At 49.1% G+C, this 15,295-nt stretch overlaps 1 protein-coding gene across 1 annotated transcript in view; it reads left to right on the top strand.

The window, feature by feature from the left end:
- Positions 1 to 14,985, top strand: part of SYNE2 (spectrin repeat containing nuclear envelope protein 2) — a 260,281-nt gene extending 245,296 nt beyond the window's left edge. Inside the window, 10 exon segments of the mRNA XM_048484653.1 lie at positions 366 to 434; positions 1,973 to 2,115; positions 2,763 to 2,883; positions 5,785 to 5,996; positions 7,963 to 8,163; positions 9,854 to 9,979; positions 11,654 to 11,845; positions 12,361 to 12,450; positions 12,754 to 12,794; positions 13,800 to 14,985. Coding sequence (XP_048340610.1) covers positions 366 to 434; positions 1,973 to 2,115; positions 2,763 to 2,883; positions 5,785 to 5,996; positions 7,963 to 8,163; positions 9,854 to 9,979; positions 11,654 to 11,845; positions 12,361 to 12,450; positions 12,754 to 12,794; positions 13,800 to 14,025 — 1,421 coding nt within the window. The 3' untranslated portion in view covers positions 14,026 to 14,985.
- The last annotated feature ends 310 nt before the right edge of the window (positions 14,986 to 15,295 follow it).

Genomic DNA, 15,295 nt, shown 5'->3' with positions numbered 1-15,295 from the left:
TTACCCACTGGGAAGGGGAGGAGCACAGAACAATTGCCATTTAGGAGAGAGATACAGAGAAATAATGGACGCAACCTCTGCGCACAGCTGTGATAGCTGCATGGAGCCTCCATGCTCAGACGCAGCGTACCTCTGAGTATCATCTACTGATGGCGAAATAAGCAACCGTCGCTATTATCATGTCTTCCTGGCCAGTTTTCCACAGGCATCTGGTACGGCAGTGATGGGAGAGATGGATCTTTGGCCCAACCGAGCACGATTGGAGGTGTAAAGCGGGAGGGATAGGGAGCCGGGGGCGAGAGAGAGAGGGGGGCAGACCGACTTTGGCTTCATCTTGGCAACTGGTGTCCTTATTCTTTTTCCAGATGTAGAAATCACTGAGAATCCTGAGGCCTATCTTAAAATGACCACAAAAGCTCTGAGAACAGTTCCGGGTAGGCCCCTTCCCCTGCATGCGTCCCGACATGACCGATTCCCCACCCACCCACCCCCGTGGCGCACGCTCAGCTCCTCACGCCTGCCTCACGCGCTCCCTGGCTTGTGTCGACGTCGTGCGCCAGTCGGGGCCCCCCGTGGCGGATTCTCTTCTGTCTTTGAACGCCGCGCCACCTGCACGCGTGTCTCCACATTCCCTTTCATGCCGTTTGTCACTCTCCACCTGTGCGAAGATGGTTAAACTATCAGGGGTGGGCTCGTCTCGGGGGGAAAAAAACAATGACGACAAAGAACGAAGGACAAGAATAACAACAGTATATGCCTTCCAGTTCCAGCATAATTATAGCGTGGATTCCATGAAACAGAGGCCATATTTTCCTTAGCACACCGAGAGAGCTTGCGTTGCTTCTTCGGCGCATGCTGTTTTTTTAAAATTTGTCCGGCTTTAAGAAATTTCAGCATTTTGTGACGCTGTTTCTTTTCACTGGCTAGCCTTTTAAACCATCTGTGCCGGTTCTTTTCAAGGAACAATGTGAGCACAGTTCTTGCTGGTTGCGCTCTCTCGCAGGGGGAAAAAATATGTTTGCTGGGATAACATTCCGCTTTGCTATTTCCCGCGGGACTGGGAAGCTCTCCGCCCTTTTTCAGCCTGGGAGAACTTTTGGATTTTGAGAAGGGGTGGTAGGTGGCCCCGCAAGATGGACGTCACAGGAGGCGGGGCTGAGCCAAAAGTGGATGTTACAGGAGGCGGGGCTAGCACTAACTCCTTTCTGGAATGAGGGCAAGCCTGACAGAGTAATGGAGCCACACACTAAGGAAGGCCCAAGTGCTCACCAGTCGTCCAGATCTAGAAGCGTATCTAGGGAAAATGTAGCCTGGTGCAAAATCTGAGTTTTCTGCCCACCACCCCTATGGGCAGCTGCCCTCCCCCACCATGACCAGGTCAGTGTATGGACCCGAGGGGGGGGTCAATGTATGGTCCAGGGGGAGGGGTCACTCCCCACATGACTAAATGGCTGCAGCCCAGGAACATTTGACACCTAGGCTAGGGTTGGCCAACCTATGGCACTCCAGATGTTCTTGTAGTCCAAGAACATCTGGAGTGCCATAGGTTGGCCACTTGCCACAGACTCTACCCTCGAAAGCAGCCTTTTCTTCCAAGGGTTGCAAACCTGCAGGTGGCGCTAGAGATCACCCAGAATTGCACCTGCTTTATAGAGCTCTTTTAGGCAGTGTGATTAACTTGTTTGGGCCGTCTGTGGGTATTCCTCGGGAGGAAAAAGCCAGAAAGAAACCATGTCCCATAACTGCATGGCTTTCATTTCATCGCCCATCCCTGGAGCACTGCTGACCCGTGATTGCAAAAGCATGCTTTGCAAGGAAAATGGTGGGATTCTCATTCGTTTTTTCCCCATGCCATAACAGGGTTCCGCCTCTTTCGCAGAAGTTTTGTTGTTGTTGCTTTTCAGAGAATTCTGCTCAGCGTCTCATTTTTCTCTCTCTCTCTGTGCGTGGATTTCTTTCCATTGTCACACAGCAGGAAAATCTGCCTCCGAACCTCATCCCTGGCACTCCCCGGACGGCTCCACATGCCGAAAGCATCCATACAATCAGGGGGAGATGGTGAGAAATGTTTTGCCGAACAGCCCGGAGACGAGCACGCCCTACAAGCCGAGCTACGTAAGTCCTGAAGGCAGTCTGTGGATTCGGGCTAAACTGCATCATGTCCATGCGTGTAACTGAGCCCAACACAAGTTTTGAAATGGAAGCCAGCTTTGGGGAGAGGGAAATTTAGCGAGGAGAAATGGCGAGTGTGTCCTTCAATCCCTTTCCTTTCCAAATTATCCCCCTCCACCACTTCTCCAACCGTCACAAGGTTCCAAAAATATGTTTTCCCCGAACACCATTTTGGAACTGGTTCTGGTGGGTTTTCCCGGCTGTGTGGCCGTGGTCTGGTGGATCTTGTTCCTAACGTTTCGCCGGCATCTGTGGCTGGCATCTTCAGAGGTGTATCCCAGAGGGAAGTCTGTTACACACTGTGCCCTGTGACTTCCCTCTGTGACACACCTCTGAAGATGTCAGCCACAGATGCCGGCGAAACGTTAGGAACAAGATCCACCAGACCACGGCCACACAGCCGGGAAAACCCACCAGAACCAGTTGAATCCGGCCGTGAAAGCCTTCGACAACCATTTTGGAACTTTATTAGCAGGGGGAAAGATCTGTAACAGGGAAACCATGGTGGGAAATACAGACATGCACTTCTTGATAGGCGGCCTCAAGTCTTTTTTGCATCATTCTGTACTTTGCACATTGGCCTGTTCCAGGTGAAACAACTCAGCAGCAGCAGTGTGGACAGCACAAAGGAGATGTCCGGGATCTTGCCCAGCGAAGAGTCCCCAAACAGCCAGGGCCACATTGGTGTTCCTACTGTGGAGAAGCAATCAGGTACATTAGTAGTGCTTCTTGCGATATCCCCCCCCCCCCCCCATGGGCTTTTTCGCACACACAGTTTGTTCTTGAATTAAGGCAATCGACATCCTGACCTTTTTGTTGCTGTTTCGTCGCTCAAGATCATTCACACATCACCAGGTTGTTGTGGATGTTCTTGTTGCTTCAGAAACCCCTTGGTTTTGCATTGCCCTGGAACTCGAAGGTACAAAACAAGGAGTTCGACATTGGCTGTGTAATTGCCGTCCAAGGGTGCAGGTTCCGTGTAGGATGCCTTGCCTCCGTCATCACGAGCTAACGAGCTAACAAGTCAGCGTGGATTTCACCTATCTCAGTTGTACTGCCACTGCATTGGAGAACTCAAGCTATCTCGAAGATATGGGGCGTTGGAAACAAGCAGTCACTGCACTGCATGAGCGACCACAAAGAGGGGCGGGAGGAGAGCGAGACGGAAACGAAACAGTGAAATGTGCGCGGACAACTGGCAAGCTCTACCGCATCCTGATTGGTTGGGGGAAATCGCATCACACAGTGGGCGTGATCCCTCACAGTCACTTGTTCCAGTTGCGTTTTGCACCTGGGCACCAGATTGTGGGCGGAATCCGTTTTATCCAAGAAAGTTGCACAATTATCGAGCGACAGGAAAAATGTGAGACAAAGGCTGAAATGAGCGACAGATTAGGGGTCGGGCCACATTACGGCTCAAGTGTGTGCGAAAAAAAGGCAGAAACCGTGACGACCTCATATATTAAATCAAGAACAAACCGTCTGTGCGAAAAAGCTCTATGTGTAACAAAGAGGATGGAAACAGTGACTCAGTGGCAGAGCATCTTTTTGGCACACAGAAGACCCCAGGTTCAATCCCCAGCGTTTCCATTTAAAAGGACCAGGTAATAAGTGATGTGGAAGACCTTTGCTTGAGAGAGAATCTCCAGAGAGCCACTGCCAGTCAGAATAAACTACTAATATTGGGGGATCAGCATAATATTGGTGTTCAGTACAAGGCAGCCAGGGAGGATCTGTGGCTCAGCAGTAGAGCATCCGCTTTGCAGGCAGAAGGCCTGGGGTTCAATCCCCGGCATCTCCACTTTAAGGATCGCGCAGTAAGTGATGGAAAAGACCTCGGCCCAACCCCCTGAAGAGCCACTGCCAGTCTGAGTAGGCAGGACTGACCTTGATAGACAGATGGTCTGAGCCAGTATAAGGCAGCCTCATGGTTGTGTTTCAGGCGGTCCTCTGCAGAATGATGCGCAAGGCTTCCTCTGCCTCTACACAGCCGTGCCTTAAACATACACAGGACTTTGTGGAGTAGTATGAGCCAAAAGGAGAAGGCTCCCAGCTTCAGCTGTGTTGTTGTTTTTAACTGGAGATATGTGTTTGTGTGTATATATATAAATACCTCCATCCTGCACACACTAGCAGTAAAGCCTGTTGTGCTAAGCAATACAATGGGCTCTAGACAGCTGTTGGTGGCGGCCCAGCAGCAAGGTAGGATCTTCAGGCTAGGGCTCCCCCCACCCCCAAGCCCTTGAGAAACAGGGAAGGGGTGACAATCCTCAGTTCAGGGGTCAGCAGCTAAGTCCCACATGGAGGATCAGGCTGTTCCCGCCTCCCATGTTTCCCAAGCCCTGGAGAAAAAAGGAAGGCCCCCCGATCTTCTAAGCATGGCTCAACTAGATGACGCCCACATGGAGTATTGGGCTGTTTCCTGGTCCCTTCCCTGTTTACCCAGGCCCGCCTTCTCCCACCACCCCCCATTCCCTTCTTCCGACTTCCCTTCCCCCAAAGTCACCCAGAGAGTCAGCATGATGTAGTGGTTAAGAGCAGGTGGATTCTAATCTGGAGAACTGGGTTTGATTCCCTACTCCTTCACCTGAGTGGTCGAGGCTTATCTGGAGAACCAGATACGTTTCCCCACTCTTACATCCCTACTGGGTGACCTTGGGCTAGTCACAGTTCTTTGAAACTCTCAGCCCCACCAGGTGTCTGTTGTGGGGAGAGGAAGGGAAAGGAGCTTATAAGCCACCTTGAGTCTCCTTACAGGAGAGAAAGGGGGGTATAAATCCAAACTCTTCTTCTTCACCCCTTGTTTCACCCCTGCTTCTGCAAAGGTGTGTTCATCTTGGGGAATGGGAAGGAGTGAGGGGGGTCCGGGGAGGCTTCTGCTTGGCCGGCAAGGAGGGTGGCTGGTCGCGGATGCCCCGCAAGGCGCAGCTTGGGTTTGGAGGATGGGCGGGGCCTGGGGAGGCTTCTGCTGGACTGGCAGGGAGGGTAGCTGATCGCCAATGCCCTTCCACGGTGGTGGCGAACCTTTGGCACTCCAGATGTTATGGACTACAATTCCCATCAGCCCCTGCCAGCGTGGCCAATTGACCATGCTGGCAGGGGCTGATGGGAATTGTAGTCCATAACATCTGGAGTGCCAAAGGTTCGCCACCACTGCCCTACCAGGCCTGGCTTGGTTTGGGTGGGTGGAAGAGGGCTAGCCGAGAAGCTTCTGCTGGCCAGCTGGCTGCTGGTGCCCCGCCAAGGCCACCTTGGTCTTTGAGGGGGTGGGAGAGGGCGGGCGGAGGACTGGGAACCAATCACCGTGCAGGACTCACTTCCACAGCTGCCGATTGGTTGGAAGTGAGTTGTCAACTCATTCCATCCATTAGTCAAGTATGCATAAGGATTGCTATATTATAATTTTTTCTAATGTTTATCCCATTTTCATCTTTGAATCTTTTGACCCTTAATGTGAATTTATTTTTGATCTTTGGGTATTCAGTTCTGTTATTTTATGGTGGAGTCTCCCCCCACCCCTCTTCTGTTTGCTTTAATACTAATAATTTCCCTAGGGGGTGTTTAAAAGTATAGGATTTCTTTTCAACCTTGACCATTTTGCACTGTCTGCAGGAGGTATCGAGAGGTGGGAGCTCCTGCAAGCCCAGGACCTGAGCAATAAGCTGCGAATGAAGCAGAATTTGCAGCAGTGGCAGCAGCTGAACTCTGACCTTGCCAACATCAACGCTTGGCTGGATCAGACGGAAGAGGAGCTGGAAGTGCTGCAGGAGGCAGGTCCGGTCACCAGCATGCAGACGGTCAAGCAAAGAGTCAAGAAGCTCAAAGTGAGTCAGTCCCCAGCCTGGAGAAACCTTGTACTGCATTTTGTGCTTTGTTTTTCCCTGGTTTGCTTTAGCTAGCCTTGGCCCTTTATGCATGCACCACTTACCCTAGGGCAGTGGTGGCAAACCTTTGGCACTCCAGATGTTATGGAGTACAATTCCCATCAGCCCCTGCCAGCATGGGGCCTAGGACAGTGGTGGCGAACCTATGGCACTCCAGATGTTCATGGACTACAATTCCCATCAGCCCCTGCTGGCCATGCTGGCAGGGGCTGATGGGAATTGTACTCCATAACATCTGGAGTGCCGGAGGTTCAGCCATCCGCACTTGACCCCTAGAGACTCTGTCCCAGTGGGATTTATGGCTTTCTGTCCTCACCAGACTACCCTGCTGCAAAGCGTCCTAATAGCCAAGCCAACCCGACATTTGGGCTGCCCCACCGCTTCCTTCCTAGTTTCCTCACAAATCCCCTTTGGGTGTCTTTCCCCCCCTCTGTCTTCGGCCTATCATTTTGAACTGTATTTAAAGCGCCCATTGCTCCAGTGATAGACATTTAGATTTTAAAAGCCCTTCTAATCGTTCTGTAATATAATGGTGGAACTACTGCCTGCCTGCCACTTCCTTATTTCCGTTGCCTGTCTCGTTTTTTTGTTCTTGTTGTCGGCTGTCTTTTCTCCTGCGCTGCTGACAGGATCCATTGTTCCATCACTAGACCTTTACAGTTAAAAAAAAATTAAAGCCCTTCTGATGGATCTCAAATGGTAGAATTAGGGTGGGGAAAGGTGGGAAGAAGCGAGAAAACCCAAAGAGAGATTAACAAATGGCCAGCTGATCGCTAGACCTGTGGAGGCAGGGGTAAAATCACCCTTTACTCACTTTTGGAAACCATAGGGAACCTCTGATCTGCAGCATGGTGAGCTCAGGAGCAGGGAAAACGTGTCCCTATCCAAGAATCTGACACAAAATTCTTGGAGATTTTGGATGGAACCTGGGAAGGGGAAGGACTTCAGCAGGGTATAATACCAGTGGAATCCCAGTGGAATCTGGTGGAATTGGTTGTCCAGGGACATAGTGGGTTCTCCTGGCTGGCATTATTATTTCTAAACTCCCTGGAAATGAATACAGCGCAGCTGTATTGAAACAGAAGCCATAGACCGTGAGTGTGCAAGTAAACAATACAGGTTGAAACACAATCTTACAAGCATAGGATAAAAGCTGCTATAACAACTTCGGAGGTAAGCTAGGACCACAAAGGGTGTATCCAATCAATCCAGCTTTCTCAGTCAAAATCATACAGTCAGTGTTGGTGAAGCAGACAATAAAGAAGGTGCAATGAGGTGAGCTAGACTCCCAGAGGGTGCAAATAGTCAAACTAGCTCCTTCAGTCACTTTCTGTATGATTATAAGTAGTCAGAAAGAGATAATTGGTATAAACAATCCCACTGTCCTGGGACGCAGTGGGTTCTCCTGCCTGGGATGATTATTTTGTGTGTGTTTGTTTGTTTGTTTGTTTGTTTGTTTATTTATTGTTTAGATTTGTAGACCGCCCCATCCCCAAGAGGCTCTGGGCGGTGCACAACAACATCAGCATATATACAGTTTATAACAAAATAAACAATTATTACATATACTAAAATCCATTAAAACCCTTAAAACAGCGGTCAATACAATAATAACAGGCGTCCCATAACCCAATTTATTAAAAAACTTCCCCAAAAAGGAGGGAACAGCTGGACTCTTCCTTTGGAGGGTAACGTAGATGTAACAAAAAGAATGATAAGTGAGTAAAGTCATTGATGCTTTGGCAAAGTCAGCTAGTTCCAGCAGGAACTGAACCCAGAATGGGGAAAAAATGTCATGTGTCTTTTCCTTGGGTGAATTTGTGAAGCTGAGATTTCCCATGTTTTGCCATTGCTGTTGTCAGCAATGGCTTACACACCTGCCTAAATCTACTTCTTTCATCCCCAGGAGATGCTTAAGGCCTTTGACAACTACAAGGCTCTCGTGCTGTCCGTCAACCTGACCAGCAGGGACTTCAAGCAAGCAGACAGCACAGAGTCCAAAGAACTTCAGAACCGACTCCGGCGGGTCAACTTGCGCTGGGAGAAGGCCAATCATTTGCTGGGTGTTTGGAGGAAAGGCTTGCAAGAGTCCCTGATGCGTTGCCAGGTTGGTAGAGACGCCACTGGGGAGTCAACAAGGCATAGTGGTTAAGAGCTGCGGACTCTAATCTGGAGAACTGGGTTTGATTCCCCCCCTCCTCCACATGAAGCCTGCTGGGTGACCTTGGGTCCAAACTCTCTCAGCCCCACCTACCACACAAGGTATCTGTTGTGGGGAGAGAAAAGCGATTGTAAGTCACTTTGAGTCTCCTTAAAGTTAGAGAAAAGCAGGGTATAAAAACCAACTTCTCCCCTGCCTTTCCTTTTTTTGAAACTTGCACGTGCTGGTTAGAGAGTCGTTTGAACACTTGAACATTTGTAGCATTCGTCAGTGGAGACCATGTCTTCCATTTCTAGATAATCCTTGACATTCTGATCTTTCAGCCTTCCAATTATTTCCTTCCGTCTGCTTCAAAGGGCCTACGTCCTCAGCGGAAGGCTTCTAGAACCAGTGAGAAAGCGTCACCATTAGCAGGACAAAGTCCTAACCCTACAACATAATCCTAAATGTATCCACTCCAGTGTTGGGTGTATTGTGCTGTTTGCTAATGGGCAGTTGGCCTGTCTTCTACAGTGGCCCAAGTACTTGGTTTCCTACAGGATTTCCTAATGAGAAGCTGAACTCAGAAACTACTGCATCAAGTGGCTGGCCAAGGTGCGAGACCCAAAGTGGCATCGGAAAGCACGCAGTCAAGTGATCCAAATGCCGATCCCCTACTTGGATGGGCCATAGGAGAGTCGTGGAAGGGAATTAATGGTAGGTTGGGGGACGGATTGGAGCATCCAACAAAAGACCCCAGGGCAGGCAGCTTCACCAAACAAACTGGCTCATTTTGTGATACATTGACTTGTTCTGTCTGTTTTGGTGCTGGTGGTGGAATGGATCTTCAAGTTGCAGGGCTAACCCCTATGGCAGCCCCGGGTAGGGGTGGCCTTGCCATTGCCTGCCTCTATGTAGCTGTTCTGGACTTAGGAACATAAGAAGAGCCCTGCTGGCTCAGACCAGTGGTCCGTGTAGTCCAGCAACCTGTCTCCACACAGTGGCCCACAGGACATAGGGACCAAGGCTTTCCCCTGATGTAGCCTCCTGGCACTTGGATTCAGATGGTCACTACCTCTGAATTTGGGCTTCCCTTTAGTCACCATGGCTAGTAGCCACAGATAGACCTGGCCTCCATGAATCTGACACTCCCCTTTTACATAAGAACATAAGAACTAGCCTGCTGGATCAGACCAGAGTCCATCTAGTCCAGCATTCTGCTACTTGCAGTGGCCCACCAGGTGCCTTTGGGAGCTCACCTGCAGGATGTGAAAGCAATGGCCTTTTAAACCTGTCTCTTCTTGCAGAGATGTCTGCATCCTCTGGCGGCGGATTCCACATTTTCATCACTCACGGTGTAAGCAAGTGGTTTCCCATCCAAGTGCTAACAAGCTCTCCATCCAAGATCTGATTAGATCAGGCTAGCCTGGGCCATCTGGGTCAGGGCCCTGGATAGCAGAATGACCAAATTCGTTTTTTTGCCAGTCAGCTTTCTTCCTTGTCCAAATTTCACACCAAAACATAGTAATGCAGAATACTGTGGCATATCTTGATCTTGGTATCATCAATCTAGTAGTGCCAAAATAATCTGCCATACTGTGTCATAGTGAGAAAGATTCCTTTGGCCAATTACCCACCGACACTCTGCGACCAAAAGCACGTCGAGGCAAGAAATCTTGTCCTGATGCACTACCTCTTTGTGGACGTAATGGGAGACATCGTCAGGCAGAGGCGTACCGCCTATGGAGACATGGGGCCACCCATGTCTCCAATTTATGCCTGTGTGAGCCCAGCAGGCTCCTGCCTCCTCGCCCCCTCCTCCCGCCCATGCCCTTGTCGCAGCCATCCCCAGCCTACCGTGTTCCCCTTCCCCACTTGAGCTCTGAGGCAGCTTCAGGGGAAGCTGCCAGGCAACCCTGTCTCTATGATTTCTTAAAAGGGCAATGCCCCAAAGATTGCTTAAGCAATGTTGGAGCATTGCCCTTTTAAGAAATCATAGAGACAGGCTGCCCCGAGCAGCAGCTTCCCTGAAGCCGAGCCTCAGAGCCTGCAGGGAAAGTAAATAGTGAGTGCTGTGCGCTTATTCGTGAATTTTTAGTCTCCGGGCACCATTTAGACACGGTACGCCACTGACCAGGGGCGTAATGAGGCAGCCCTGGGAAAACTGTAGCCCTGGGCAAAACCTGAGTTGGATGCCCCCCCCCCCCCCCCATGGTCAGCCACTCCACCATGACCAAACATTTTTTTGCACCAGGACATTGGTGCCTGCAGGGGGTGCATTTTTAGACATATCAGCACCAAAATTTCAGCATATCATCAGGAGACTGTCCTTATGCTACCTCCCAAGTTTGGTGAGGTTTGGTTCAAGGAGTCCAAAGTTATGGACTCCCAAAGGGGGTGCCCCATCCCTCATTGTTTCCAATGAGAGCTAATAGGAGATGGGGGCTACAGTTTTGAGGGTCCATAACTTTGGCCCCCCTGAACCAAACTGCACCAAGCTTGGGGGGTGCCATCATCTCCAGATGATACCCTGAAATTTTGGTGCTGATATATCCAAAAATGCACCCCTGCAGGAACGTCCTAGAAATTTGCCCAAGAATCTTTGTTCTGCATTGAGTTTTCTGCATTGCTGTCAATGGGGGTTGCAGGCTGTGGGGGGCATATTTCTGAAGGCACAGTCTCAAAGCTTTCAGGGTCTCATCAGGAGACTGCCCTAATGATACCCCCCAAGTTTGGTGCAGTTTGGTTCAAGGGAGCCAAAGTTATGGATCCTCAAAACTGTAGCCCCCATCTCCTATTAGCTCCCATTGGAAACAATGGGGGATAGGGGCACCCCTTTGGGAGTCCATAACTTTGGACTCCCTGAACCAAACCTCACCAAACTTGGGAGGTAGCATAAGGACAGTCTCCTAATGATACGCTGAAATTTTGGTGCCGCTAGCCTAAAAACTGCGTCCCCTGCAGGCCAAAAATGGAAAACCACTAAAATACCCAAAAACGAACCCAGCATTTTGATGCCCCCCACAAGGTGATGCCCTGGGCAGCTGCCCACCTTGCCCAATGGGCATTACGCCAGTGCCACTGACGTCAGGGCAACATTCCAATGCACTTCCTCTTGCCCCGTATATACTTTTCACTTTCTGCGGGGAAAGTGAGAATACTTCTGGCGCAACTTTCCGCACCAGAGCAAGGCAAGGGCGAGAACACCCTGCAGTAGGTAATCGGCCCTTGTGTCTGCATCTTTGTTATGGGGCACATATATACAGCTAAAATCCTTTAACCGGGTCTCCAATTGCAAACACTGAGTTCCTGCTTTGCTGTTCACAGTGCCCTGTGGCTGGGGGGCGGGGGGGAAGACATTACCACTTCTGCAAGCACAATTGATCCTTCACAGCTTCTTCAAAGCCGCCAGGCTATGTATGTTTCATTAACGCCGGCTACCCTCTGTTTGTTTCAGCAACTAGAAAAAGAGCTCCTGGAACGGCAGCTTCAAGTCCATACCCTGCAAGAAATCTCCACTTACCTGCTGGCCCAATCAGACGATGGGGAATATGTAGATGCAAACGAGAAAGTGCACGTCATTGGGAAGAAACTGAAACAGCTTCTTCAAGGGGTTTCACAGGACTTGAAGACGGCACGGAGCAGCCAGGTGGGGCTGAGGAAGGTTTTCTGAATTTGGCTAAAACAGATTTGCACCTTCTTGAAGATTATTGAGAACTCCCAGAAAGACAAAGGCAGAGGTGGGATCCAGCAGGTTCTCACAGGTTCCTGAGAGTAGGTTACTAATTATTTGTGTGTGCCAAGAGGAGGTTACTAATTGGTGATTTTGCCACGTGATTTTTGCCTCAGTTATGCCCCTCCTCTCAGCAGTAGCGTGAAGAACTTGAAGCAGTCTAGCAGGAGGTGCACTGGCATGGGTGGCAGCCTGCACCTGCATGCATTCTTTTCCCACCTAAGGACTGGCGCAGCGGCTGCATCCTTGCCAAAGCCCCACCCAGGAATGCCCCGCCCCTGGAATGCCCCTCCCAGCCCCATTGACTGTACGCCACGGTTTGAATCCCACCACCATGGGAACCTGTTACTAAAATTTTTGGATCCCACCACTGGACAAAGGTATCATTTCATGCGAAACTTAGACGCTTTTTTCCCTTTATCTTCTTTTAGGATATAAGCGCATTTTTGCCCGGCATGGACGAACTGGATTCCAGAGGTGCTCACCAGGAACCAGAGATAACTTGCATGTACAAAAACAAGGTAAGCAATTTTGTGGGAAACACAACGGCCAGTTGATTCCAGCTGTGAAACCCTTCAACAATACACTAGTTAAAAAAATTTCAATAATTCAATTAAAACATATGTGCTATATCAGACAGCTTGGAAATGTGCATGTTTGCGTATTTTCGGGCTTTGTGAAAGAAATGATGTAATTGTCGTGGTCATTTCCTTTACCAGTCCCACTGAACAGAAGCAATTTATTGTTTGTAATGTTTTCACTAGAGATTTTCATCCTTTTATTTCTGAAAATACAGTAATATTAAATTTTATAAACATCTACAGGTTGATGGAAGGAAGATCCTAGGGGGCAGAAGTGATGCAAAGTAGGTTGTGATTTTAAGTATTTCTTCCTTACTTGTGTAAAAGAAAAATTTAAGAGTGGTCCCAGCATTAGCAGGTGCACTCTAATCTGGGTTTGATTCCCCGCTCTGCCACTTGAGCTGTGGAGGCTTATCTGGGGAACCAGATTAGCTTGTGCACTCCCACACATGCCAGCTGGGTGAACTTGGGCTAGTCACAGTTCTTCGGAGCTCTCTCCGCCCCACCCACCTCACAGGGTGATTGTTGTGGGGGGAGCGGGAAGGGAAAGGAGACTGTAAGCCCCTTTGAGTCTCCTTACAGGAGAGAAAGGGGGGATATGAATCCAGCTCTTCTTCTTAGATCCAAACTGGTGCAGTGGCGTGCATTTTGTATCCAAATCGGAACTAGAAAGCCTGCTTCGATAGATGTTTAATGTCTAATATAAATTTCAGAAGGTAGCCATGGTGGCCTGCAGTTCAACAGCTAGATTCGAACCCACTGGCATCTTAGAGACCAAGGTTTTGGGGGCATAAGATTTTAAGAGTCAAAGATATCTCATCAGATATGTGTCAGAATGAAGGTTCCTGGGTCCCAGAGGTGGGGAGGGAGTCACAAAGAAGGAATTCGGGATGCAGAGGGACGATGTGCAGTGTAATCGATTAGAGCGGAGGAAGAAGAAGAAGGAGAAGAGGAGGAGGAGGAGGAGTTTGGATTTATATCCCCCTTTCTCTCCTTCAGGAGACTCATGTCTTTTGCCTTGAATAGCCCAGGCTAGCCCAATCTCATCAGATCTCAGGAGCTAAACCAGATCAGACCTGGTTAATACTTGGATGGGAGACCACCAAGGAAATCCAGGGTCATGATGCAGAAGCAGGCCATGGCAAACCACCTCAACATCTCTTGCTTTGAAACCCCTGTGGGGTTGTCATAACTGTGTTGCAAGTTGACAGCCCGGGGGGTCTACTGTTCTGAATTTGTGAATGAACTAAAGTCCAGCAGTCGTGTCTAACTTGTTCTTCTCCTTTCAGAGTGGAGGAGAGAGGCGTGGCCAGCCCTCCAGCTCCCAAGACCCCCTCCTTCTTCTACCGCCTATTGCGAGCTGCTCTACCCCTTCAGCTTCTCTTCCTCCTCCTGTTGCTTTTGGCCTTCATGATCCCGTATTCAGAGGAAGACTACAGCTGCACTCGGGCCAACAATTTTGCCCGCTCATTCTACCCCATGCTGCGGTATACCAAAGGACCCCCGCCGACCTAAAGCAGCCTGCGTTCTGCACTCCACGCCAACATGAACTTCTTCCACGGGTTCTTCATTCTATGCTGCTAACGTCCATCTGACATCTTCCGTCCACTGAAGTTTCTCTCGGGTTTCACGGGGAATTCCCACCAGGACTTACCTTGCACTACAATGGCACGATAGTAACGTTTGAAATCACTGTTGTGGCTGCCTGTCAATGAAACGTTAAATAATATCTTCATATCCCCGCAGTGCGCTAGAGAACACATCTCTAGAGAACACATCTTCATATCCCTGCAGTGTGCTAGAGAAGAGGTCACTCAAAGGTGACTTCAAGAGGTTGATCCTTCAGCAATTTCAATACTGGGGAGGGGGCTGAGAACAGGTGTCAATTCTGCTCTTTCTTTGTACAGAAAGTTCATTTTTTATATATTTTTGAACTGTAAGCAACGTACTCGACACTATTTGCACAATGCGTAAGCGATCGGTAGATGGTCTTTGTGCCGAAAGGTACATGGGATTTGCGAGACGGTGTCACGTTAGCTATAGAAATTATTTTAATGCTAAAGAAAATGTCTATTGACGGCAACCGGTCGGGAAATTCTCGCGCGCGAGCCCTGCCGAAATGAACCGGGAGCGCTCTCCGATGGCGTTGCGCGAAAGAATTTCCTGCTGGGTTCTGCTCCTTTTTTGAACGTGGCGGAGAAAACCCATCTGTTGAAGCGATGCCCTGCATGCACAAAGATCACACATTTTATTTCTGCTGTTTTGATATTGTAGTAGAAAGAAAAGGTTTAATTTTTTTATCAGAAAGATTTGTCCTACTTTAGTCTTTTATCTGCCCTGTATCTTTCCAGTTCAGTAAGTTGTATATGTTTCTAGGGGGGGAAATAGCTAGTATGTAGAGCTGCCTTGTCTGATGGTCTTATTTTTTGTACTATTTTTTTAATTGAGGTAAATAAAGATTGAACAAGAAAATAATCGCAGTGATGCATGTAGGTGACTTATATTGGGAACACCTTCCTTTTTAAAATGATGCTGAAAATTATTTATCTTGATTATTGCCTGTGCTAATGAACAATGTAAGAACATAAGAACAAGCCAGCTGGATCAGACCAGAGTCCATCTAGTCCAGCACTCTGCCACTCGCAGTGGCCCACCAGGTGCCTTTGGGAGCTCACATGCAGAAGGTGAAAGCAATGTAAGGTTTTCAGGTATCACCTTATTTATCAGACATCATCTCTCTCTTTTTTTTTTACAACATGCAGGAAGCTAAAAGAGCCATCTGAGC

Source organism: Sphaerodactylus townsendi, linkage group LG02 (assembly GCF_021028975.2).
Source record: "Sphaerodactylus townsendi isolate TG3544 linkage group LG02, MPM_Stown_v2.3, whole genome shotgun sequence".
Lineage (NCBI taxonomy): Eukaryota > Metazoa > Chordata > Lepidosauria > Squamata > Sphaerodactylidae > Sphaerodactylus > Sphaerodactylus townsendi.
The sequence above is the reverse complement of the archived record's forward strand: the minus strand, read 5'-3'. Positions and strand labels throughout refer to the sequence as shown.